Source organism: Aricia agestis, chromosome 2 (genome assembly GCF_905147365.1).
Source record: "Aricia agestis chromosome 2, ilAriAges1.1, whole genome shotgun sequence".
NCBI lineage: Eukaryota > Metazoa > Arthropoda > Insecta > Lepidoptera > Lycaenidae > Aricia > Aricia agestis.
Window position 1 is genome coordinate 13,670,869 of NC_056407.1, and position 27,079 is coordinate 13,697,947.

At 35.9% G+C, this 27,079-nt stretch overlaps 3 protein-coding genes across 5 annotated transcripts; 1 reads left to right on the top strand and 2 right to left on the bottom strand.

Annotated features, from left to right (window-relative positions):
- LOC121739934 (transcriptional protein SWT1) lies at positions 1-12,831 on the bottom strand. Of its 2 annotated transcripts, none has more exons than XM_042132559.1 (12): positions 12,586-12,831; positions 12,322-12,466; positions 11,026-11,786; positions 10,485-10,617; positions 9,970-10,128; positions 7,884-7,987; positions 6,079-6,261; positions 5,549-5,735; positions 5,061-5,268; positions 3,444-3,581; positions 3,062-3,196; positions 1-353 (listed from the first exon to the last, which is right to left on the bottom strand). In XM_042132559.1, exons 1-12 carry the CDS (start codon positions 12,712-12,714, stop codon positions 266-268), a joined length of 2,370 nt encoding a protein of 789 aa, XP_041988493.1. In that variant the 5' UTR covers positions 12,715-12,831; the 3' UTR covers positions 1-265. The 2 variants fall into 2 exon arrangements, with proteins under 2 accessions (XP_041988493.1, XP_041988492.1); XM_042132558.1 differs by having other exon boundaries at positions 11,017-11,786.
- On the bottom strand, positions 4,381-26,640 carry LOC121739931. Its single transcript, XM_042132553.1, has 10 exons — positions 26,593-26,640; positions 23,778-26,456; positions 23,634-23,699; positions 23,055-23,385; positions 20,090-20,758; positions 19,838-19,989; positions 19,114-19,287; positions 18,832-18,982; positions 12,829-12,834; positions 4,381-4,400 (listed from the first exon to the last, which is right to left on the bottom strand). The coding sequence occupies exons 2-8, from the start codon at positions 26,429-26,431 to the stop codon at positions 18,835-18,837; spliced, it is 4,194 nt and encodes a 1,397-aa protein (XP_041988487.1). The 5' UTR covers positions 26,432-26,456; positions 26,593-26,640; the 3' UTR covers positions 4,381-4,400; positions 12,829-12,834; positions 18,832-18,834.
- Positions 16,784-18,653, top strand: LOC121739942 (acylglycerol kinase, mitochondrial). Of its 2 annotated transcripts, none has more exons than XM_042132574.1 (3): positions 16,784-16,938; positions 17,044-17,342; positions 17,808-18,653. In XM_042132574.1, exons 1-3 carry the CDS (start codon positions 16,829-16,831, stop codon positions 18,644-18,646), a joined length of 1,248 nt encoding a protein of 415 aa, XP_041988508.1. In that variant the 5' UTR covers positions 16,784-16,828; the 3' UTR covers positions 18,647-18,653. The 2 variants fall into 2 exon arrangements, with proteins under 2 accessions (XP_041988508.1, XP_041988509.1); XM_042132575.1 differs by having other exon boundaries at positions 16,901-16,966.
- Positions 26,641-27,079: the final 439 nt, after the last annotated feature.

Consider the following 27,079-nt stretch of genomic DNA (forward strand, 5'->3'; position numbering starts at 1 on the left):
ATAGTGTCCCGTTTTTACCCTTTGGGTACGGAACCCTAAAAATAATATGCTATACCTAGTCGATTCTAAATTCGAATTAAGTTTTTGGTCATCGGTACAACATCATTAACCAATGAGTTTACTCCACAATGGGTGAGTTCCTAAACGTCATTGGTCACTGTCACTCACTGCAAACTTAACCCGAAATACATAGAATACATATTAAAATGAGATCAGTAATATTACATAATTTATATGACACAAAGACTGCAGCAAACAATAACATTTAGTTAAGTTGTGAATAATTATTTTTACAGACAATTAATAATTCAACTAGCTGAGTAAACTTCGTGTGAGCTTCTTCTAGCATGTTCCTGAAAACAAAAAATATGTTAGTCCTCCTACTATAGGTAATAATTATAAATGTAAAATAAGGATGGTTATTAATATTTAACGCAAAAACCACATAACCAATTTTGATGGGCATATTCAGGGCCCCCGTAAGGGCTACTGGCGCCTGTTTGCAAAAAAAGGATTTTGGCTTTAGGCAAATTTTTGGGTCCTTGGTTTTGGCGCCCCTAAAGATGGCGATTTGGCGCCCCTAGAGGATGGCGCCCGTGTGCATTGCACACATTGCACATATGGTAGCGGGGGCCCTGGGCATATTAATTTGCAAAAGCCCGCTAAAACAGTATTTAACTACATTTAGGGCCTGTTTCACCACTTTCTGATAAAGTGCCTAATAGGCTATTCACAACTTTTTTGACAGATTCCCCATACTTGATCTGTCAAGTTAATTGGTGGATAGCCTTATCAGGAAGTGGTAAAACAGGCCCTAAGTTTTTGAAAGATTATCTTTTTAAGATTATCTTTACCTGTACGAAAAGTAATTTTGGAAAAATATTACGTTCTGGTTTATAAATTATCCAAAAATAATGAGTAATAAAACTGCTTATACGAGCGAACATTAAAATGTAATTGCTTATAATAAATTGCTAATTAATTCATTACTATAACAAGTTACACAATAACGTACGTCATACAAACCGAAACAACGTTATCGTTATTATACCTTATTTATTTATTTATCTTCGAGTTTAAAAGACGGTGCGTAAATTGAGATGAAACTCTTATGACGCTGAGAAACTAATCTAAGAGCCTGTTTCACCACTTCCTGATAAGTGTCAGATAGGATATTTGACACTTAGGCGCTTTACAAACGACGGGGCGGAGCAGGCCGGTCAATTTTGCCGCGAACGATAGCACAAAAATCCTATATTACCAAGAATCAACGCACACAGAGGGCGAAAAGACCGCGCCGCAGGTGCCCGGCGGGCACTGGCGGCGCAACATGTCCGCGGCTGCCCGCCGTGGATCACACGAACCAGTTTACATACAGTAACGCAGACGGCGGCGCGGGGCGGCTAGCCTCTATTCTCTCTATCTCCACTAGAACGAACGTCCTGAACCGACTGCCTCCGCGCCCGTCGTGTGCTTTGTGTACGCGGCGAGGGCAGCCGCAGACATCGACGGGCAGACGCGGTTTTTATTGCTTCGCGGACAAAAAGCCCGCCCCGCCCCGTCGTCTGCAAAACGCCTTATTTGACAGATAGAGGGCCTGTTTCACCACTTCCTGAATCCTGATAAGGTGCCGGATAGGCTATCCACAACTTATTTGACAGATGCTCCATACTCTATCTGTCAAGTTAAGTTGTGGATAGCCTATCCGGCACTTATCAAGAAGTGGTGAAACATGCCCAGAGTATGGAGTATCTGTCAGATAAGTTGTGGATGTCTATCCAGCACTTATCAGAAAGTGGTGAAACAGGCTCTAAGAATAATTTAAAGTTTTGTGCAATAATTATTATACTATTTTGTAGTATTGTAAAGCAAAAAGCGAGTTTCACAATTGATAGATTTTACAGAGATTGATGATATTTAATGATAGTGAAGAAAGGTAATTTCGAACACCCTTACAAATATTTAAGTAAATAACTACTATGTATAAACATCACAATATGATAGACATGTATAATGGACCTTCATTGAAATAATATATTACATAGTAATATCATTTTCTTATACGAGTAATATACGTCAGATTAAAAACAATGTACTTATACATTTTATTTTTTAATGTCTGCATGTTAAGCGAGATATGTAAAAAATTAGTTATTCGAAGCTGGCTCGGCTCGCGCAACCATTAAAATAATAATTAAATAATACATAATAATGCTATTATATGCAAATACAATAGCATTATTATGTATTATTTACAAGTACTTAGTTTTTATTACAAGAATAATAAAAACTAAGGAAACGTATCTCCCATTCTTCAACCGTTTTGAATTTGGTTCCTTTTCGCACACAATATAGCATAGCACATAAAATATGGCAATAGCTACGTAAAACTAACACTCAAAACGAAATAAAGCTGTTGACATCAATTATTGTCACTTCTATATTTACACAAAATTGTGTACCGAATACATGCTTAAAGTATGCATGTATTCGGGTCACATTTTGTAGACTCGTGGACAAATTTTTTGACACAGTTACAGCTCTTCCTTAGTTTTTATTATTCGTAGAATAACAATGAGATTCACGGGATTCTCAAGGTCAATTAGAATAATTAGACAAAGGAATTAAACAAAATCGTTCGAAATTTTATTTAATGTAGATACAGGTTGCGTACAATTTGACTTTGGAAATATTTCAACAACAATGATTCAACATACGTTGAAAAGTTGGTATGCATAATGCAATATTATGCATACCAACTTTTCAATTTTTTTTATTATTCTTTATTTATTCTTAAGATTTCAAAGATTTTGTGGAATCTTCCGACTTCCTAAGACTGTGCTAGAGATGTACTTTGTGTTTGCAGCCTCAGTTCAGAGCTAGTATCTATATTACTTGCAAAATTCCTTAAAAATTCGTTCTGCTGTATTGCGAGAAGAAAACACAAAACATAAATATAATTAACGTTTTTTTATGCAATAAAAAGGAAAATGAAGAGTGACACCTATAACAATAATTTTTGGGTAATTTTCCCTGTAAAAGAAGTAAAGAAATGACATACCTGCATTTAGATGAGAATAACCTAAGCTGCTCCCTGGTAACCGGACCATCCATACAGAACGATGACAGGGCTTTGTTGAAAGCATTCTCTAACCTTTGCAAGTGTTCTTCCAGCGGATTCTCTACACTCAGAACACTAAAGGAAACAAAAATTTTAATTTTAACATAAGAATATTAAGTAAATTAGGTTATATCAAAAATCCATTAGTAAAGAAGAAATAACTCGAATAGTGTGATATACGAAACTTTGTAAATAAGACTACAGACAGACAGATTAATTTTAGGTTTCTACTAATCTCTGTCACATTTCATACAATATTCTTAAGGAAATTGATATCTGGTGATGACACTATGGCATTTGAGTGATTGAAGTAAAATCTTACCCTTGTATAGCCAAGGTGAGTTCTGTGAGATGAGTGTTGAAGTGCGACCACTTGCTGATCAGCACTGGAAGAGGCTCGTTGCCCGGTACGCTATCTTCTATACTGTGAGGTAGACCCAGCGCTGAACTAAGTTTTGAGCTGAAACACGATGGACACTTTAGATTTACTTAATTTAAATATAAAGGATGCAATTAAACTTTCCGGTCAAATTTTTTTTAGAGCTTAGGTATCATTAAGAGAGTCCATTTTAAACCAAAAAAATAGGGTGTTAATTTTTTTACAGTAACATATTTTATCCCAATTAAAATCGGTGCAGGATGGTCACCACAGCAGGAACGGCGGTGGGTCGAGCGGGGGTGACGCGGGGGGTGGCGCCTCCCCCCGCGCACGAGGCACGCGCCGGCGACGCGGGTGGTGTTTTCTTAGGATAACTTTCAGAAGCTATTTCTCAACATTTTAGTACTGAGTGATTATAAAAGAAAAAATACGTGTATTTTTATTTTTAATAAGGATCAATATATCGAAATTTGGCCGGAAGGTTTAATTGCACATAATGGAAATGGACAGCAGAGTAAGTGAATAAACGACGGGCTACGTTGTCACCGTCTTGTATCGTATACGCCCGTCGCCGCAACTCAACTACTTACTATGTGACATACCATGCGGTTTTCCGTACAACGACACAATGCAAAGGAGCAGTGTGGCTTCGCTCCAACATCTATTTACTATACTGCAGGCTTCTGCTTTAAAATTTTGAGGTAAGTGGGCAATCGCCATTTCTCCACTTTACAGAAAACGGTTTAAGACTTTATTTCTCACAAAATAATTTACAAATTATTATACACGGCGAGAAACACGTGTTACAAAAATAAATTGAGTGATACATTTGGCAAACACTTTCTAAGTATAGACATTTACATTTTTTGTCTTTTACATGTTCTCACAAAACATTACATTTATCATATATATCTGTTATATCCACTGACCTCCATTATACAAGTACGCTGGACTTATGATACCCACCTGTTTTTTGTGCCTATTTGTAGCGGAATCAGCGCCTCCATTGCGGGGGAAGAGAACTAAATCTGACGTAAAAATGACATTTGAAAGTCGCCATATTGGCGCTGATAGCAGTAGTGAGAGCACTTGGAACTAATACTAGTGATGACAACCAATAACTATTAAGCGGCCATTTGCAATTTACGTCAGATTTAATTATCTTCCCCCGCATTGGGGGCGCTGATTCCGCTTCAAATAGGCACAAAAAGCAGGTGGGTATCATAAGCCCAGCGTACTTGTATAATGGAGGTCAGTGGTTATATCTCACACCCTCTGCAGCACCGCTTAAAGCCGCCCCTTGGAGACGGAGGCCATATTTACGTTAAACTTACACACATAATATTATGTACGCATAAAAATAATATTATGTAATTCACTAAAATATTAAATGTTCCATCTTATTCTATGAGGCTATCTATCAATCTAGAATTTTTTAACCCCTATCCCATGTCACGCTTTTTTGAATACATTTAACATGATTCATGATTGTCACATTTGATAATACCCCAATAAGCTGTAATATTACGATGAACCCTATCAAAATGTCGAACAACTCACCAATAACTAGACAGTACACTCCAAAGTGCCTCGAAAGCGCGGACCAGTGGTGCCTCACTCTCTGCATTGTCCGAGACACCGTGCAGCAGTTTGTCCACAGTCCTCTTCGCTAGCTCCATGTACTCCGGAATGATCTGACACCGCCGCGCCACGTCCACACATAACTCCTTGAAATTCGTTACTTCGGAATGCGTGAGTGTATTTTGGTCTGAAATTTAAAGGTGTTTAAAATGTCAGTTAATAGTCTCAAGGTGTGAAATCTACCTTTTAAGGACCTAAAACAATTTTTTGGCTTAGAAATTATTTTAACATCGCACGCAACGCCAAAGAGGATGGCATCAATAGGTTTTTGTGAACACAGCATCAATAATTAATTTGTGACATTTTTAATACATAATTCATGGGTTTCTCAACGCGCATAGACTATATAATATTTTGTCTCCTTCCACCCTGTATATCAAAATTTAAAACACGATGTCTACATGTACCTTTTTTCAGTATAGACGTTAAACTACTATTGAGGTCTTTGAGAATGTGCTCTATCCTGGGGAAGACTTCATTGAAGACGGCTATCCAATGTTTGAGGAGGCACTGTAGAACATCGCTAAGCGTCCAAGGAGGTGGCTTGAATAACACGTGCTGCCAGAGATTGTTATATTTCGCGCGCATTTCGTTCTGAAAATAATTACAATAAGTTTACGTCTATAACCCGTCTACATAATTATATAGTTATCCGGAAAATTTACGGATCTATTGACAGACAAACTGACTATCCATCTTACTTGTCCAATTTCGACAATATGTACCTACCTCGCCGATTAAAATCGGTGCGGTACATGTATTTTTTTTTTGATTTCCTAAATACGTTGCCTATTTGCTGCTGCGGAACCCGTCATGTGCGATTCCAACTCGCACTTAACCGCTTTTTTACGTTAGGGACCCCCCCCCCCTTATCAAAGCTATATATACGCCCGTGAATTTGTATGTGAATGATTTCAATCATGTTTATCAAACTTACCTCTAATATATTAGCCAGAAGTGGATACATAGTCTGCTGGTAGTGTTTCACAGTGGCCGCCAACTCTGGGTCCGTCCCCTGTTCCCTGTTCTCTAGCATGTCTCGCAGCTTGCTCACACTTATGTGTCTCACGTTGTTGATGGTAGCTTTGTTGCACAAGTTCTTATCGTTTGATAATAAAATCTGTAATATTTAGGGCCTGTTTCACCGCTTCCTGATAAGGCTATCCACCACTTAATTTGACAGATGGAGTATGGAAAATCTGTCAAATAACCCTATCGGGCACCTTATCAGGAAGCGGTGAAACAGGCCATAAAAGTTGTTAAAATCTTATATATGTTACGCTCAAAGACCGAAATCGCTCAATGAGCGAAAAAGTGGCTCACAACGCGTTGTGGTCACAGTGAAACAGCCACGACGCGTTCTGGCAATCACAAAAAGACCACAACGCGAAATTCGTGTCGTGGCTGATATATGCTATTCGTTTTTCTTGATTTGTTCTTGATTGATTAATCGTCCATAGGTATGTAAGATTATATTTGATTACCACGCGTAGGTACTACAAAATATTTTTTCTTTTACTAAATCACTGCATAACGTGTTTATCTTTATTATTTATAAAATATCCATAGTTCCATGCTATCCGTACTAATTATTACTGTGTGTCTGGCGCAACGTAGTTGCGGGCATCAATTAGTTTAGTTTTATTTTTATTTTAAATATTTAAATTATATTTAAAATAAAAATAAAACTAAATTTTTATAATTTATTAAGATCAGATTACCTTATATTAAAAAAAAACAACAACAAACAATAACACGTTGCGCCAGACAGACAGACAGTAATAATATTAGCACGGATATTATGGAACTATGGATATTTTCTAATAATAATGAAAAACACGTTATGCAGTGATTTAGTAAAAGAAAAAATATTTTGTAGTACGCGTGGTAATTCAAATATAATCTTCCATACCTATGGACGATTAATCAATCAAGAACAAATCAAGAAAAACGAATAGCAGCCACAACACGAATTTCGCGTTATGGTCTTTTTGTGATTGCTAGAACGCGTCGTGGCCGTTTTCATTAGAGTTTGTTTCACTGTGACCACAACGCGTTTTGAGCTATTTTTTCGCTCACTGAGCGATTTCGGTCTTTGAGCGTAACATATATAACATTCTCGTGTCACAATGTCAGTTACCGAACTCCTCCGACATGGCTTTACTGATTTTTACCATATGCATATTCAGTAGGTCTGAGAATCGGCTACTGGATACTTTTTATATTGATAAGTTCATTTGTTGAATAAATAATAGTAAATTATAACTCGAGACTGTCGGCATGGGTGTTACCATGGTGTCATACTTATTTAGTCCATCATAACCATACCACCACCAGCGGAACAAAAAGTTTTCAAAGTTCCTGGGTCATGGATGTGTATTAAATATGTGTGTATGTAATTAACAAAACTTGGTTGACTACGGTACCCTAAAACGGAACCCAAACCAACTGAAATGCTGTAAATCGGTAACTGGATTATGCAATGAGCGTTGAGCACTAGAGATAGTAACTAATAGACATACAGACGTATACGGTTTTCTTTCGCGCCCTTTCACATTCGCATTAGTATCTAAATAAATAAAAATGGATTTTTAATTGTGTTAGTAACGCTATAACTCGATAACGGCTGATCCGATTCTGCTACTTTTAGTCTTAAAATAATCCTTGAAGTCCGGGGAAGGTTTTTTAGTGACACGAAGTTCACCGGGACAGCTAGTAAAATATAAATACCTATTTACTTACCACATTCTTCCCTCTTTCTACCTGCTGTAATGAACAGTTTAAAATCTCATCATCTGGTATTTCACAAGGGTAAATGTGGGAGTTTGCATCACGTAATGATTGACCTAAAATTAAAATGTTTAGTGCCATTATTAAATAAATATAACCCTCCTGGCAGTCGGGTAAAAATCAACTACTATCCCGACAAATAATATATTGTGTTGACGCGATATTTCTACATTGGATGATGCATGCAATATCTCAAAACAGGTTTTTTAGCTATTGGATAGCTTTCGTCACGGGCTTTTAGTGCGGCGATCGAATCAAGATATTCCGTAACGAAAAACTCTAACACGCCCCCACTCCGACCGGCAGTTGATAAAAAATGCTATGCATGCTTTACCGCGGCAGTCCCCGGTGCCACAATTATTTTTTTATTCATGAATCTGATTCAATTGCAACTAAAGGGTCAGCACAGACAAAGAAGAATAATCCTCGCGCGGTCTCAGCCATTTTCTTTGAAGCACTTGAAAATAAACTTTAAAATTATTACAATTAACCCTCTGCGACTGACGTGGTAGTCCAACAGACACCACGAAACATAAAATTCTGTTTATTTTCATTAAGTTTTAAATTTGCGCGCTGCTGGGCTCAGTACCTTACCGTCGTGATCTCGCGCGCCGGCTAGAGAGTGTGGGGCGGCTGCAGCAAGTGCAAGCTTCCGTGGAGGAAGGATGGTGTCTACGGTACTACCACGTCAGCGTCAACGTAAGTGTCTATTATACTACCACCTCAGTAAAATTGTTATATTTCCATAGTGTCTCCTAAACAACCACGTCAGTAAGTTTGTGTTTACGGTACGGTATTTTTTGATTATTTATGATTGAGGAAGAAGAATTTAATTTTTTTAAACTGTAAAATTTTTACAAACTGTTCCTAATTTATTTACTCATTTTTTAGATGGCAGACTCAAGCAACAACCCTACTCGTAAGAGAACATCGACAGGATTTTTTTAAGTTATGATGAACAAATAATAAACTGGCTGGTAGAGGAAAGCGAACACGAGTTTAGCGATATTGATGATGAAGGAGAAGATCCAACTTTTGAACCGGAAATCCAAGAGCTTGAAGAAGACACCATATCTTGTGAAGAAAGTTCAGAGTTCAATCAAAGTTGTGCTGACAGTGATGACAAAATGAGAAGAATAGATTTTTTGCTGAATATGGCTAGAGATTTAGTGCTGGAAAATAATATGAAAACAAGAGTATATAATGAAAGATTGCCAATGGAGCTACGCATGACTATGGCTAGGGTTTTAGGTAAGGATACCCTCCCTCCACCACCAGCAGTAATATCATTTTCTGCAGATGGCAAAAAGCTGTGTTATATTTGTCCGCCAAAAATAAAAAGGCAAACTAGATAATATAGATTCTGTGATTGTTCGAAGCCAATTTGTCGATATGCTATGCTATGATTTTGAAACTGTGTAATTTTAAATTAGCCAATGAATGTTCCTAATGTTTACTCGTCTGATTAGTGCAATTGTTAATTTCTAGAATACCTAATGTTAAATTTAAGAAAAGTTAATTTTGTATTATTTTCTATGTCACTAGTGCCTAAGTAAAAATTTATAGACTGATTTGTGTGATCTCAATAAACACATTAAAATTTGTTAAATAAAAATGTTTTCTTTGATTTATAACTTATTAGTTATTTTACATAACAAATATGTTAATTTTTTAAATAATATAAATAAAATTGCTGTATAATTTAATTCTACAAACATATTCAATGTTTAAATGGTGTCTCGTGTACTACCACGTCAGTACAATTGTAAAAATTGAGCCACGTCAGTCGCAGAGGGTTAAGTGCGATAAGGGATTCCCGCGTATCCTCGAGGACGCGCGAGCATTTCTCTTAAGATTCGAGTATTTATCCACTTTAGTTAATTATTGGTAAAGTTTATTTAGTTTATTAGTGCATCCCCGAGACAGCGCAAGGATTACTCCTCACTGTCCGCGCTGACCCTTATCTTTGACACACTTAATCATGTCTCATGGCTATAAGAACTATCTCTTATGATTATTATATTAAAAAAATACTTACCAACTATCCGATTATTTTCTGGTAGTGATTTGTATAAGTAGTCCATAGCTGATTTGGCTCTCTTGCAGAGTGCTCCATTGCCGTTATTGTTATCCTTCAAACGATCCAGCTCATTGATAACACGCCATGGAACCAACAGTGTTGGCTGCTCACTATAGCCTTTAATAACAGAAACAATAACAATTAATTCCTAAAAAACTTTAATAAGATCGTCCTTTAATATGGAGAGGGCTATAGTAATACATATTATGTCCAGTAGAAGATGGTTTATCATAAATGGGCTGACCCAAAACAAAAATATCAAAGCTGTTTAGATCATTCTCTAACTTACACAATATGAAATGTATTTTGAAGTGTCAGTGATTGAGGGTTCATTCAAGAACTACAGTACCTACTTTCCTAGAGTATGGGCATAGACTATTGGGCTAAATAACTCTATACAGACTGTTACTATAGTTCTAGCAATTCCTGCTAGCTTGCGGTCTTGTTCCCCCAAAAATTTTTCTCTTACATACCTTTAATGTGCGAGTTGAGAACATTTTTTATGAGTTCCAACTCATGTATGAAAATGTTTGTGTCTACCACTAGAACAACGTCAGCACCATTTATTATCACATCCTTTTTTGAGACAGGAATGTTTTGTTTAACCTGAAATATAATGCTATTTCATTATCTTATATATAATATTCTCGTGTCACAATGTTAGGCCGCATACTCCTCTTAAACGGCTTTACTGATTTTAACCAAATTTTATATGCATATTCAGTGGGTCTGCCAATCAGCTATTGGGTACTTTTTATTGATAAGTGCATGTGTTGAATAAATAATAGTAAATGATTACAACTCGAGACTGACGGTGGCCATTGTTTGTGCGACAGGATAGCGATGTATGTTGCCATGGTGACATACTTATTTAGTCACTTCAATAAAGTAATAAGGTTGAAATACTTTATATGGCAAAGAAACATTTGCCGGGACAGCTAGTAGACTGTAAAAAACTGTAGTAGACTGTAAGTTATGTTAAGTAAATGAAAAATAATACTTAACTTGACTTACCCCATTTGTATCATCATTCAGCTCAACTTCCATTGCCTCTACTGTTGTATCACCTCCTGATACAACAGATTTATTCGAAACATTCAAATCTGATTCATTTATTTCAGAACTCAAATTGGCTCTTAGCTTTTCCATTCTATCCTTTGCTGACATAAAACTTTTCTCATTATCTCTAGGTGATGCCTTGTATGATAACTTGGATTTAATGGCCGACATTAGCTTACTCGCTTCGGAAAACTGAGGCGGAGTAGCCGGATGCTTAAGAGAAGGATATTCCGGTACTTGATTGCAAATTCCCTTTTCAATATCAGCAAAAGTGTCTTTTTGCCTATCTGTGTTAAAATACTCATCTGGTAGCTGAGCTTTCATGGAGGAGATGATCTTATTTGCGGCAAAGAATTGCGATGGTGATGGAATAGAGTGAACACTCTCATTTCCAGGAGATTGCCCTGATTTTGACTCATTTGTTGGGCTTTTGTGTTCTGCCTTATTCCTTTGAGTGTCACCAGGAGTAGAGGTATTTTTTGATCGTTTGTTGGAGGGTCCCTGGGATTCCTCTGCAACATCAGCTGCTAATTGTTCCCTCAACTGTGAAAGTCTAGAATTAGCCAAGTTCTTGACAGGAGTTTTCTTTGTTGGTGATTCCTTTTTAGTGGGAGATGCCTTAAAGGAAGTATTAGGTGTTGTTTTTGTGGTTGTCTCTTTTTTCTTTGATTCGTAAGCCCCCTTTTGCTTGTACCTGTCTTTTTTATTAGGAGATTCTGAAAAACATGAAACATAAAGTATATAAAATACTTATTTGAAGTTTTGATAATTTTATATAGTATTAAATGAAACAAGTGCAAGTCAGACTCGCGTACAAAGTGTTCCATACCATTATAGAGCAAAATTAGGCCAAAAATTGTGTTTTCTGTATGGGAGTTATTATTATTTATTAAATTACATATATAATTAAGGATTTTGTGAAAATTTCATGTTGAACCTATTGAAATTATTGATAGCGAGCAAAAAAAGACATAAAAATCACATTTGTTATATGGGAGCCCCCATTATTATTTTTTTGTTTTTAATATTTGTTGTTGTAGTGACAATAGAAATACACAATCTGTGAAAATTTCAGAAGTCTAGCTATAGTGGTTCTTGAGATACAGCCTAGCCTTGAGAGACAGACAGACGGACAGACATTGAAGTCTCAGTAATAACTAATGGGGTCCCGTTTTTACCTTTTCGGTACGGAACCCTAACAAAAAGATGAGAAACAACTTTTAATGAAGCAAAATAAAAAAAAAATCTAACCCTGTTTTACTTTCTTAGATGTACTCTGGTCATCTTCATTACTCTTTCTCTTCATTGCCTTCTTGGCTATTTCCTCTTTCTTCCTTTTCGCTGCTTTTCGCATTTTTTCTTTTTTATTAGCTTTGTTGTCTGAATGCTCATCAGCCTGTAAAATATATTGCTCTTGTAATGCATTTACTAACAAAATATATATAAAATACAATGGAAATGTATTAATCTCGTTGCAATAAAGTTGGTTTTTAAAGTAACTGTTACGACACATACCTGTGGCTCAGACCATGAAGATTTTCCAGTTTTTTTGTTAAAATAGTATCTCCTACCTGGAATCGATTTGGATTGACATAAAACCCAACCATCTGGCAATTTTTGACTTTCATTTTTACCAGAGCTCATTACAAATAGAGTAAAGATCTATAGGGCTCTTAAAATATTCGTGTAGATCGAAATTAAAAGCAATCTTTGTTGATTTTAAACCATTTTTACCCAGTTTTGACAAATCAGTAACAAAAATGTCTTTGACAAAATAATGACAAATATAGTGTGTTCCGAAATTCTAATAATGCAAATTGATAAGATTTAATTGGCTATATTCGAAACGTCAGATGACAGAATCCAGGAAAAATCGCTCTGACTAGTTTACTGAGATTAGTAAGGGAACACTTCTATATTGTGATATATTTAGGGAGGAAAAATTATTTTAGTCGATTTATTTTCAACCACTCATATCGAATATCGATATTGTTATGCCGTTTTAGATTCAAGAGATTTTATTATTTTAATATATATCACCCTGATTGAATCGAAATCTGCAATGTTATGCCAATGATATAATATGAAAAACCACATGAAAAACGCAAAACAGATATGATAATACCGCGAGCGTTGGGAAGATTAAAATACCACCCATTTTTAGCGTGTGTACAGTGTACACACAGCGCCCTGCGCCGCAGCGGCAGCGGCAGCGTTTGTCGCCGCCGTGGTAAAGAATCGCCACCGCCGCGGCGGCACCGTGTATAAGGGCAAATAGGTTTCTATTTGCCCTTATACACGGATTTTAAACACGGATTAAACAAGGATGAGTAATGGAGCGGCACCGCCGCGCGCCGCCGCCGCCGCGTCGTGTGTGTATTAACTATTAACAGCCGTAATGAGGGATTTTCATTTATACTTTTTAATTTTAATTTTAACAATCTTAACTAGATGGCGTAAGGATAGACACTTCTAGATTTTCTATTGGTTCCTCACCGATCTGAAATTATCTGCGGAGTTTTGCCGGGAATGTGAAACGGTGATGTTGTGTTTTTATATTATTTTCCCAAAATTGTGTTATCTGGGTTTTTAATGTGTAATATTGGTAGGATATTAACCATTAGATATTCGTTATCGTGCACAAGTGTGAGAAAGTGATGTAATAACCAGAAACGTGCTCTTTTGTGTTCCCTCCAAAACTCCATCGAAAGTTTCAGTAAAGCGTCTACCACTTTACTGAATCGACCGACTTGACTTCTTGACTGTACTACTGTACTGTACTACTTAGACTTTGACTAGACTTTAGACCTGACTGGCCTGACGATATAGAAAAAATTGTATTATAGAATATTGTTTTCCCGCCATAATATTATACTCGACACTGGCCATGGTTATAGCCGAAGTGCCATATAAGAAAAAGAAAAAAAAAGAAATTATCTGCAGGTTGGCATCACTGACTGCATATGGGTTGTGTTTCCAAAAAATATCAGTGTACTGTCAAGTGTGACATAAATCAAAATATCTTAAACCTAAGCGATCATTGACCTAAGCGATTAGACCAGTACACTGGTAATAGTTTAGGAACACGCTGACATAATAAAAACTTGTCAAACTGAAACTTGACAACTGAAAGAGTTTTGACTTTTGGTGGGCATGTCACTTTCAAACTTGAAACTTTTTAATCGGGACTTAACGCGACTTATTTAACGGCCGTTCCCAATATTTGATCTATCTCTGGTTTTGCCCTACTAGAGATAGGAATAGCTCACAATTATTGACATAAAATATATGTCTCTAATGTCTAATCTGAGCTATTCCTATCTCTAGTAGGGCAAAACCAGAGATAGATCAAATATTGGGAACGGCCGTAAGTAGTCATGCTACTACGAGTACCTACATACTTTTTCTCGACGTTTCGGCCGTGTTGCAACGGCCGTGGTCACGAGGGGACCCGTAATAACGGGTAAATAAGTCGCGTTAAGTCCCGATTAAAAAGTTTCATTATAATGCAACGTGAAAGTTTAAAATGTTAACTTTCAAACTTCTTCTACTTTTTATGGTTGGTGTGGTTTTTACTATTTTTTCCCAAATTGTGTTATTTGGGTTTTTGATATTCATTATTGGTAAAATATTAGCCATTAAATATCCGATAACTTGCACAAGTGCAGGTAAGATGTTGTCAAAACCAAAATGTATAATTCCTGTGACATTTGGTGTGAATATCGGTAAATAGGGCTATTTCTTCCGTAAATTTTAGCTAAAACATCGTTATAATAACTTAATTATCCTATTCATTGGAATATTATTGCGTCTTTTTCAAATTGAAATGTATCAAGTTTTAAATTCTTTTGCCCAGTTTTGTAGCAATTATTGATGGTGTTCCCTGGTATTAATTACCGATAGTTGTCTACCCATACGCCATCTAGTTACTAAAATTGAAACTGTTTGACAATCAAATTTAAAAAATAGGAAAATCCCTCATTAATAGCCTGTCAAGAAAGTGAAGAAATTAAAAAGTGGCAACATCAATCAACCAGAAAAAATCAAGGCCAAGTGCGAGTCGAACTCGCGCAAGAAGGGTTCCATAATGTTATACAGCAAACATAGACCAAAAATTTGGTTTTTGTATGGGAGCCCCCCTTAATTTTTTATTTTATTTTAATATTATTCTTAAATATTGAAGTAGACATATAATAATTAAGGCCTTTGTGAAAATATCAAGTGCCTACCTGTTGCCATTATTGATATCGCGCAAAAAAGGCCAAAAAAATCACGTTTGTTGTATTGGAGCCCCGGAGCCCCCTTTAAATATTAATTTTATTTTCATGGGCGAGTCCAACTCGCACTTGAGCGCTTTTTTACGTTAGGGACCCCCCCCTTTTCAAAGCTATATAATATACGCCCGTGTCTGTGTCAAAACTCTAGCTATAGCGGTTCTTGAGATTCAGCCTGGAGACAGACAGACGGACAGACAGACATCGAAGTCTCATGAATTAGGGTCCCGTTTTCACCCTTTGGGTACGGAACCCTAAAAAGAAAAGACGTTCGCAAATCGTACCAATAATAATAGCTAGGCAACATCGTAGTGTCATATGAAAAAAGGGGAAAGGGGAAGCTGGAAACAAGTCCTTTGTTCCAAATAACCTCCTCGTTTTTTGGAAGTCGGTTAAAATATATGACAGTATAGTCTGTCAAGAAAGTCATGACAGGCGGGAAAATTTTTAAATGAAATAAAAAATAAGAGAACTTTATTAATTCGAGATAAAAATGTGCAAGGTGAAAATATTTAAAATGTAATAAGCGTTCTCTGTGAAAATACAAAGAAAAAAATACACCTTTTTTAAGCGTGATACATAGGTACGGTAGTCAGAGTAGACAGAATATGATTACGTTTAGAAAATTTTCCCGCCTGTCATGACTCATGACTCATGAGTCATGACTTTCTTGACGCACTACACGATATTGCCACTTTTTAATTTCTTCACTTTTTAGCGTTCCGTAGCCAAATAGCAAAAACGGAACCCTTATAGATTCGTCATGTCTGTCTGTCTGTCTGTCCGTCCGTATGTCACAGCCACTTTTCTCCGAAACTATAAGAGCAATACTATTGAAACTTGGTAAGTAGATGTAGTCTGTGAACCGCTTTAAGATTTTGATAAAAAATAAGAAAAATTATTAAAAATTTTAGAGGTCCCCATAGATACAACTGAAACAAAAAATTTTTTTTTCATCTAAACTATGCGTGTGGGGTATCTATGGATAGGTCTTCAAAAATCATATTGAGGTTTCTAACATATTTTTTTTCTAACCTGAATAGTTTGTGAGAGACACTCTTCCAAAGTGGTAAAATGTGTGTCCCCCCCCCCCCCCCCCCTCTTACTTCTAAAGTATGGGCATGATAAGTCTAAAAAAAATATATGATGTACATTACTACAAAAACTACCAACGAAAATTGGTTCGAACGAGATCTAGCAAGTAGTTTTTTTATACGTCACAAATGGTAAACTTTTATTTAACTTTCATTAAATCAACTGAAATATGGAAATAAATCAAAAACCTCTTAATTTCATAAAAATAAACCTTATTGCTGCTGCGGAACCCTTTATGGGCGAGTCCAACTCGCACTTGGCCGGTTTTTTTGACATACTTTATTTTGTATTCTGTGACCCTGTGTTTTGAAGTCAAACGTCAAAATAATCTAACCTATTCCACAAATTATCCAAATTGTTTAATTTTAAGTTTAGTATTTATTAGTATAATGGAAAGAATAATAAAAATAGGCAAAACATTGAGAACCAACTGGAAAAAATCTATATTCGGCGCAGTTGTAGTTTACTACGGTGCTGCCACTTTAAAGGAAAAATATGAGTGAGTTCACAAGACAAATTAATCATAGGTACCTACTACCTACCTAAGGCCTAAGCGTAACTTTATTATAATATATTCCATTAAACCCCTTTTAAATAATTTTAGAATTAACTTGTTAATGAGAGCGGCATGTAAGGAAGCTGTTAAATATGGAGACGCATTAATACCCATGGAAAGGAATCCAACATTAGTGACAGTCATTTTAAATCCAGTTGCGAACAAACGTAGAGCGAAACGAGATTATGAGAAGTATTGCGAGCCACTGTTGCTACTAGCTGGCCTGCAGGTCGAAGTGATACAAACTAAATCGGAGGGTAATGCCAAAGAAATTGTGGAGTCCCTTCGTGGTACAGAGGCAATAATCATAGCTGGTGGGGATGGAACCTTATCTGAATCTATTACCGGTAAGCCCCTAATGTGACTTAACTTCTTAGAAGGCATCGATAAATTATGCAAGACACTAATTATTGTAAGGGTCAATTTATACTAGCGCAGAGTCGAAGCGCATCGAAGTGAATTATTAAAACTGAACATAACAAATTAAACCTTAACTCTAAAGCGTTAACACACTTTATTACTTCTGAGAATTTAAAAAGCGAGCATCCGCGACTTTTTAAATTCTCGCCCGTGCCCAACCAACGCTGATTGGTCTCGCAGAATTTAATGTATGCGTTACGCTCTGGAGTTAAGGTTAAATTTTCTGCGTTGAGTTTTTGGGAATTTGCTTCGCTTCGCTGCGACTCTGTGCTATTATTAATTGACCCTAAGGATGGGGGGAGGCACACAATTAATGTCTTTGTACATAATTTATAATGAATAATTTCAGTATCATATTTTCCTCATTTCATACCTATTGCCTAATGTTTCAGGATTACTGAGAAGAAATGATGAAGCTAATAGATTTCCATTGGGAATCTTACCATTGGGAAGTACAAACAGTCTTGGCAATGCACTTTTCCCTGGTGGTGATGGTGTGGACAAAGTTAAGCAACTGATACAAGCGTGCATGGCTATAATTGAAGGAAACACAGAATGGAAAGATGCTATAAAGATTGAACCATTGTCAAACGAAGGAGAGGCACCAAGCAGGCCAATATATGCTATGACTTCTATTGAGTGGGGTGCATTCCGCGACATACATTCAAGAAAAGATAAATATTGGATCTATGGCCCACTCAGGGAGTATGCTTCATATGTTTTTAATGGATACAAAGACTCAATAACATGGGATTGTAGTGGTTCCTTAAAATACAGCCCACTTTGTGCTGGATGCAGTAATTGTGTAACTAAAAGACCAGAGATAAAGAGGAAATGGACATTCTTTATACCAGAAACAAAAACATTGCCAGAGTCTGATAAAACACAAGTATTGAATCCAGAATGCTCCATATTAAATGAACTGTGTTTTAAAACATCTGAATTTAAAATTAACCCACAAAACATTAATGGGTTACCGGGATTAGGTATACATATTGGTAAAAATAAGTATACATACACTGAATTTGTTTCTGAAGGCTGGAGAAGACTAAAAGGCAAGAATGAGTCCGTTGATACCATTAAGGCAAGAACAATTGAACTATTGCCTCATGACCCAAAACCAGATACGGTTATAGAAATTGACCAAGAAGATTTTGAAGTGAAGCCAGTTAAGATTACTATATTACCAAAAATAGTCAAATTTTATTGCAAGCCGGAAATAAAAGTGTAAAAGCTAACTTTGTTATTACCAATTACTGCTTTGTACATTAATCATTATATTGATACTAAATTTTCATAATACATTTGGATCTACTAGTAGTTACGGTATTGATGTAGTTTTGTAAGATAAATTAACTTAATGATGGTATTTACAAAGCATTATTTTTTGTTTTTAAATACAAATATTTAATATACAAGCTATAACATATTTTGTCTTGCATACTCCCATATAAATATGGCAGCCGTAACATGCACATTCAATGATCTAATGACACCCTGCTGTGGTATTTCCACACAGGAATCCATTAACGGCAACAAATTACAGGGTACACCTTCTTTTTCATGTCTGAAAGAAAATAGATAATAAATTATAATCTAGATTTGCAAGAATTGCTTTTAATAATTGTTTATCAGCAACATTAATATGTTGAAAAAGTATACTATGAGTATAATATTCTAAGACAGTTTGAAACATACCCTAAAAGCAACAGGGTCTTCTTAGGAAATTTGTATGTCTGTAGAGACTTGCTTGATGAAGTCTGCTCTGCTGCTACTATAGAATATCCTTCGGTCTTCTTCATCATCAGATAATCTTTGAGTGGCTGACCAGGACGAACTTCTTCTACATCAATCCAACGCTCAGCTGAGACACTGAATTTTGAAAATATTTATGTTAACAAAATGTTTTTACAAACAAAAATCGTATGTAACACAACACCAAGTCGTTGTTATATTATAAGATACTATCTTACAGAACTTAACAGGTTCATTTCCACAAGTCACAACACAGAAAATGGTGAAACAAGGTAGGGATACCTTAGGCCAGACGTTCCCAAACTTATTTTGACTACTGCCGACTTTGAGAAAAAAATTTGTTTCAGCGCCCCTATTGTTTCAATATAAAATGTATCCAGATGAAATAAATCACCCTCAGCCTCTACACAACGCCCCATTTTTTTCTGGGTCCCACAGCACCCTCTTTACCTTCAGCGTCCACAAGGGGGCGTTATCGTCCACTTTGGGAAAGACTGCCTTAGGCCTAGAGCTTATCACACTGGTGGTTTAAAGGTGGAACCGTTTCGTGTCAGAGCATTAGCACCGCTGCTAGGCTGTTTGACTGCAGCTAACTCGCGGCGCTCTCACAGATGTAGAGTACAAACGCCGTGCAATCGCTCCGCCCGTTATTACTTATTTATCTTACCTCAATCCCTGGAACTGTTTATCTTGTAAATGCCTCAAACTGTTAACAACGTAAGTCAGCACGCCAAACACTTCACTTGTCCGAGCCATTCCACCCAGGTTAGGAAGTCTATCGATGAGAGATGCTACCACAATGAGATCACTTTTATTTCTCTGAAATTCAAAACAATGATTATTCAAAACATACCACACTTTACATATACACTTAATATACCATATTTTCCATATAATAGATATACCACACATTTTTTACCTTTTCTTCTACACCATAAACATTTATATCACTCATATTCTTCCAGGGTATGTACTTCTTTTGAATAGTCCCAACTTCACTATTTTCAGGGCATATATTGAGTGCTTGGGAAGGCTCAAATTTGTCTCCAAGACTAGGCTTGCGACATGCGATCCATTCATTATAAAAGGAGTCTTTCGTTTCATTTTCAATATTGAGATTAATTTTCTCCATAACATCTTCAAAAAACTCATCATCAACATTTTCATTGAAATTGTCGGTTGTGGGTAGATAGTGAAAAATACGCCAAGGCGTTAAATCTTCTACTATATCAAATTTATGAACAAAATAATCTTTAAGTAGTTTGTGGTAGGTTTTATCTTTCTCCGCTGATGCACTGTTCAGGGTCTGCTCAATAACTTCTAATATGTAATCATATTTTTTTGATTTATTTTCAGAATTAGCCACTTTCAGTTGATATGCTAAGTATTGAGCATACAATCTTGTTGAATATGTCGGTCCCATTGTGTGGGATAATAGTGTACTCATTACAAAATCATATTCTTCAAAGTAATCACTACCATTTCTTATCTTATGCATAATAACGTAATATAATATCAAAAACTGTGAAGTTATTGGCACATTCTTTGCCTGCATCAATTTCAAACTGTTATTGGTCAATTTTATGTCCTGAAAGTTAGATAATATGTTATTTTGATGTCAATCTAGCTATTTTATGGGCATGTTTCACCGCTTTCTGATAAGTGCCTGATAGGCTATCCACCACTTAACTTGACAGTTATGAGTATGGAGAATTAAAAAAAGTTGTGGATAGCCTATCCGGCACTTTATCAGGAAGTGGTGAAACAAAAAAAAATTGTTTGTTATTATTTTTAGCAATATTCCGCGGAAACAACTTCCACCTTTAAGTAAATGAGTGAGTGTACGCATAGGCATGCGTACAGCACCTCCCTCCTCCCACACTGCCTATGCGTACACTCGCATGCAAGAACTTGCAAACACCACCACCACACAAGCAATAATGTTGGCAAATCCGTGCAAGGCCCCTCACCACCATGCAGGTTGAAAACCTCGACGCGCGTTTCGCCCCAACACCGGAGCATCCTCAAGATGTGGACTCTACGAACAACGTCCGTTCAGTGCCGCCACCGGCCAAAACACCGCCTTTTATACACTATCGAGCCATCGCTACTATATCCACTACCCCCACTACTCTCACTAGTACCCCCGAACATATTAATAAGCGGTGACGACGTAGTCAAGCAAGTTTGGTCATTCAACAGTTCAAATCTGTTATTTTTCTTTTCTTTTATGATCTCTAATTGTTCCAACACGCTCAGCCGAAAGCCTTTATCGCATTTATGTAAAACTTTATAGGAATGGCCATCGGGCACAGTATGTTTACTATCTAAAAGATGTTTAGCAAAATGTGACTTATCAGGATGACCATTTCTATAAGGCGCGATATGTTCTTTATACCGAGTCTCGAAGCTGCGTCCAGTTTGACCCACGTATACACTATCGCATTCAGGACAATCGATCTTATAGACACCGGATTGATATTTTTTATCAATCCGGTCTTTATTATGACACAAATGATGTTTTAAAGTATTATTTGTCCTGAATGCGACATGCTTATCGTTGTTTTTCATTATTTTGGATAAGCGGATTTATTAATATGTTCGGGGGTACTAGTGAGAGTAGTGGGGGTAGTGGGGATAGTAGCGGGGCTATATAGTGTATAAAAGGCGGTGTTTTGGCCGGTGGCGGCACTTAACGGACGTTGTTCGTAGAGTCCACATCCTGAGGATGCTCCGGTGTTGGGGCGAAACGCGCGTCGAGGTTTTCAACCTGCATGGTGGTGAGGGGCCTTGCACGGATTTGCCAACATTATTGCTTGTGTGGTGGTGGTGTTTGCAAGTTCTTGCATGCGAGTGTACGCATAGGCAGTGTGGGAGGAGGGAGGTGCTGTACGCATGCCTATGCGTACACTCACTCATTTACTTAAAGGTGGAAGTTGTTTCCGCGGAATATTGTTAAAAATAATAACAAACTAAATTTCAACTATGGATTTCCGCAAAGTAACGCCTGATTCCATTAACTAGACCCTATATATTTATAAATTGCTGTAAAAATCACTAGCTGTTGCGCGGTGTCAACAAAATTAGTGTTGAAAGCTTTTTAAAACCCTGGTACCCCTTAAAAATTTTAAAGCTTATTTAGCTTTACACAACTTAGCAGCATTACACAACTTTAGCTTCACCCATAAACTATTTAGTATTTATTATTGGTATGCTGTTGTTTCTGATATCTATGTTAGCAGGTGAGTTATTTGATAACGTGTATAACAATAGAAAGAATCGAAAAGCTTAGCCCAACATGGTACCACCTCTTATAGAAATACATATGAGCAAGCGATAGCTCGATCTAGGCGACTCTTGGCGCCATCTGCTATGAGTTTTGGAACTAACTTAATTTGAACAAATTTACGCATAAACACCCCCTTACAACCCCTTTTTCCAGTAAAAAAAGTAGCCTATGTCCTTTCTCAGGCTTTAAACTATCTGTGTACAAAATTTCATTACAATCGGTTCAGTAGTTTTTGCGCTGTTGTTTCTGATATCGAAGTTGGCAGGTGAGTTATTAATTAATAACGATTTTTCCCTGAACCCCTTTTTCCAATTAAAAAGTAGCCTATGTCCTTTCTCAGGCTTTAGACTATCTGTGTACAAAATTTCATTACAATCGGTTCAGTAGTTTTGGCGTGAAAGCGAGACAGACAGATAGACAGAGATACTTTCGCATTTATAATATTAAGTAAGTATAGCAGTATAGATTTTATATTTTATACAAGTCCAACACCAAGTAGTTCACAACCAAAAATGTGAAGAAAATAAGGCATTACACCTGTAAAGGCATGCAATTTTGCCAAACTGATACCTGTGTGTATATTTAGGCAACTTACCTCAATATAAAAATAGAGAGAAATGTACCACTCCAAGCATGTCCTAACAAACTGTTGGTGTGGTAGTTTTCCCAGCAGCTCTATACACCACAGGCCAATTTTATTTATATCTACTAATCTACTTTTCAAAGTTATGAAGAGTAAATTTTGGAGAGCAGCCTGCACAGTCCTATGAACTTGAGAGTTTCCATGATACCTTTGTTTATTTTTGAACATATCATCCATCTTCTTTAGGATAAAATCAATTATGCTATTTAGGACTTCAGTATCTCTTATTTTACTCAAAGCTTGTAAGCTTAGGTAACGAATATGAGAGGCAAAGTGAAAATCCCTAGAAATAAAGTAAAAGTTTTATACTTAATACTTATAAACACAAAAATATTTATAAATACATTGTATTCCACATTTATGTAAACTTAAAAGAGTCAAGTTGGACACCGGTGGTTATATCAAACGACAGGAAGCAGTGATGACAAAGGGTTAAAAAAGTTTTTAAAAAATTGGTGACGTAGCATGTGGACGGCCTCTTAAAGTAAGGGTTTAAACTAATTTTCTTCCAAATTAATAGTTAATACTAACTTTGTTTTACATATCATGTTGTACTGGGCATCTCTTAATAATTCCTCTATGACATTTTCTAATATCCTGAAAAAAGAAATAAAAATGTAAGTTTCACATTCGTAAATCAAAGAACAATATCTAAAAAAATTAATGGTAACACACCTATTCTCCTTTTTAGGCACTATAGTGTATAGCAATATGTCAGTAAAAATGTAAATTATGTGGCTGCAAATAGTCATGTCTTTCAAATTAATTTCATTTACGAGGTAGTAAAGTGGTAAAGTTTTAATAGCTCCATATTCTATTATTTTTGTACAATATGCTAGTATAACATTATTATAAATTGTTTTTTCTAATAGAGCATCGTGCATTAGTAGAGAGATGAACTCTTTCATACATATAGCATATTGACTATTCGTTTTTAGCTCCTCAATTCCTATCCAAGCTCTGTTCAAAAACTGTGATATGTCATATTGTTTGTTGTGTTCTAAAATATTTCTTATCAACTTATTCATAATTTTAAGCACCCAGTTCAAGCAACCGTAGCCTCCACTTTGAAATATATCATCAATAAAGTTGATTACATCTTTGTTTATAGGTACATTATGATTTTCCAGTATCAAATAAAATATTTCACTTGTTTTTTCATAAAACATATTTTTTAGACGACCAATGCTTTCATTGCCTTCTTTGTTATTAAATTGAAGTCCATTGATTGTGACTGTAATTAAATCTGAATCTGAAACATACTGCATGAATATTGGACTTTTCAAAAAACAGGCAATTGTTGAAATACTCAAAGCCCTCTTGTTTAAATCTACATCTGTATCCTTTAATAATAATAATGCATATTTAAATATGTGTGTTAATGTTTCAATATTTTCATCTTTAATATTTGACATCATAATATCCAGACCTTCATATAATAATGTAAGAATTTCAATATCCAAATTGGTATCAGAAGCTATTAAAGTTTTGATATAATTTAACACTGTTTTGCTTATACTGTTTTTCATTTCATTAAAACCTTGAATGGGTTTGTTATGCATTCTTTTACAAAATTCTGTTAAATATAATACTTGAGAAATACAATCAGATTTTTGGCTGTACTGTCTCTCACAAATATCTTTTATTATATCAATGTCTTTGTTAATTATGTCCATTATATCTGAACTGTGATTTATTTTACAATATATTAATGCAAAATCAATGTTTGAATGTGAAGCAAATAGCTCTAATGAATGTTTCTTCTCATCTTCTGATAAAGTAAGATCAGCCATTATACAATTGTTTGCGTCACATTGTGAGTGAATGTTTTGGATAATTTCTGGTGGTAAGTTGCCACATAATTTAATATAATCAACTAATTTAAAATGGCAACATTTTCTTATAAATGAGAATAAATTTGCATAAACTGCTCTCCTAATAACAATATTGGTACATGAAATCTTGAATAAGTGATGTAGAATTTGAAGGTTGTTTTTGCAACAGCCAGGAGTCAATTTAATTTCTAGCTCTGCCAGTAATTTGGTGAAGTAATATAAAGGAACTGGAGCCCACTTTATGTTTGCCATAGTTTTTAGAACATTAATGAGGCTATCAGGGTGTTCCAGTATAGTCTTCATTTTATTCCAAAGTAACCTGGTTTCTTTTGGATCACCAAAAAGATTTGTGTCATTGAGAGCTTCTAATAATGAATGAGCCTCATTTATGTCATGAATTGGATAATGGAGCCTGTATTGTATACATTTAAACCTTACTTGAGCATTGTCATGGCTGAGGCCAATTTTAAAAGCACAGTTGAGCCAACAATATCCCACACCCTTGACTGTGTTAATTAAAACCAAAGATGGAAGCACAATATTACTTTGCTTTTCTTCTAAACTGTCCATTAGGACAAAGAAGTCATTCCAAATTTTATGTAGTTCTTCTCTTTTAGAAGCCTTCCATATAAAAACACTTTCAGATGTAACATGTACATCTTTCCTACTAATCATTAAGCAGTCCAAAGCCCTTTTAAAAAGGTACATTGCAAATTTTCTACCTCTGTAGCATTCCGATGAAAGTCCATACAAAATTATATCCCAAAACTCTGAACTGTATATAACACTTGACTCATAGTTTATCACTGGCAAGTAATAATTTGATAAAGAGCACAATACTTTCAAGGAGTTCTGGCATTGATCAGTTGATTGTTTTAGTAAATTCCATATTCGGTCTAATATGTGGTAGCCTGTTATAGCTTCAAATATCAGTGGTATCATACTGGTAACAAAAAATGTGTTAAGCTCCTCATGTTGACAATATATAAGATGTTCTAAGGAGATCTCTAAAAACGGCATTAATAACTTTTGTCTGCAGTAAATAACAGCATCAAGAATACATTTGCAAATCTTCAATTTCAGAAGTGTTGAATCAATTTTATGACTTTCCATTTCATAGTCAACACTGTTACACATTTTCGTCGGTATATACACATCAGCTAGCACTTGTTGTAGCAAGTGTTCTGCATTGCCAACTATAGTGCTCGGGCTAAGAGTTAATATCGCAAATATTACTTTTCCAATTACCTGTACATTGCTTTCTGTCAGGTTCGACAAGAGATTATTAACCATACTAATCTCTTGGTCATTCTCACATTCAGCATCTTCCTTAGTGTTGATGAGATGTTTGTATTGCAACAGATGTAGTAAATTTGATAAATTCTCGTTACTAAAATGGCTTTTAAGCATCAAGCCCTCTAGACGCTTATCTATTACTTCTTCGTCTAGATCGAGTAAATCCAAGAAGGACAGAAGTTCTACCTCGGTCTTCATTTTAGGTTAGAATTTAGAATTACCGCTGAAATGAATGTAAAAACACTTGAATAAAACTTAGGCGAAAGACGCTTAATCGAAAATTTTTTTTTTAGTTGAGCTCAGAAATATAATAAATATTAAATTACGTTATTTTTATAATTACAGAGCACAGTGCTCACCGCATTGATTTTCATGATTTCATGAGTAAAATATGTTGTTTACAAATTTTGACTTTATACGTAGGTATTTTGACTTTTAAGTTGACTGACGACTATTTTTTTTTTCTTGGCAACTTGACACAATTTTGCTGACGACTGTTTTTTTAATATAGCGCTACGGCTTCATGTTTATTTAGCCATAGTGTCGCAGCCCACAGGCCGGCCGCCATCCAGGCCTGCGACACCATTCACTAACCTGCATAAGCCGGCGACGGCAAGGCCTGCCGTGTATGGGCCCTTTTAAATACAAGTACAGTTCGACAAGGCTTTTTAAGAACGTGGCGAGAAAAGGAGTTCTAAATGCTTCTATCATACAAAAATGTCATTTTTGACATGTGTTTGACAGTTCTCCTTTACTAGCAGCACTCCCGTCAATGTCACCCACGTTCATATAAAGCCTTGTCGAGCTGTACGCTAGACTTATGAAGTTATGATTTGTGCCTATTTC

Excerpts from the sequence above, each read along its gene's own strand:
- LOC121739934 (XM_042132558.1), bottom strand. The coding sequence starts at position 12,714 with ATGAGCTCTGGTAAAAATGAAAGTCAAAAATTGCCAGATGGTTGGGTT. Across the intron at positions 12,467-12,585 it reads CTTCATGGTCTGAGCCACAG|GCTGATGAGCATTCAGACAA; the intron begins GTATGTGTCGTA and ends TATATTTTACAG. Across the intron at positions 10,618-11,016 it reads ATACAAATGGGGTAAGTCAA|GTTAAACAAAACATTCCTGT; the intron begins GTTAAGTATTAT and ends ATTATATTTCAG.
- LOC121739942 (XM_042132574.1), top strand. The coding sequence starts at position 16,829 with ATGGAAAGAATAATAAAAATAGGCAAAACATTGAGAACCAACTGGAAA. Across the intron at positions 16,939-17,043 it reads ACTTTAAAGGAAAAATATGA|AATTAACTTGTTAATGAGAG; the intron begins GTGAGTTCACAA and ends AAATAATTTTAG. Across the intron at positions 17,343-17,807 it reads CTTATCTGAATCTATTACCG|GATTACTGAGAAGAAATGAT; the intron begins GTAAGCCCCTAA and ends CTAATGTTTCAG.
- LOC121739931 (XM_042132553.1), bottom strand. The coding sequence starts at position 26,431 with ATGAAGACCGAGGTAGAACTTCTGTCCTTCTTGGATTTACTCGATCTA. Across the intron at positions 23,700-23,777 it reads GTGCCTAAAAAGGAGAATAG|GATATTAGAAAATGTCATAG; the intron begins GTGTGTTACCAT and ends TTCTTTTTTCAG. Across the intron at positions 23,386-23,633 it reads AACATGATATGTAAAACAAA|GGATTTTCACTTTGCCTCTC; the intron begins GTTAGTATTAAC and ends CTTTATTTCTAG.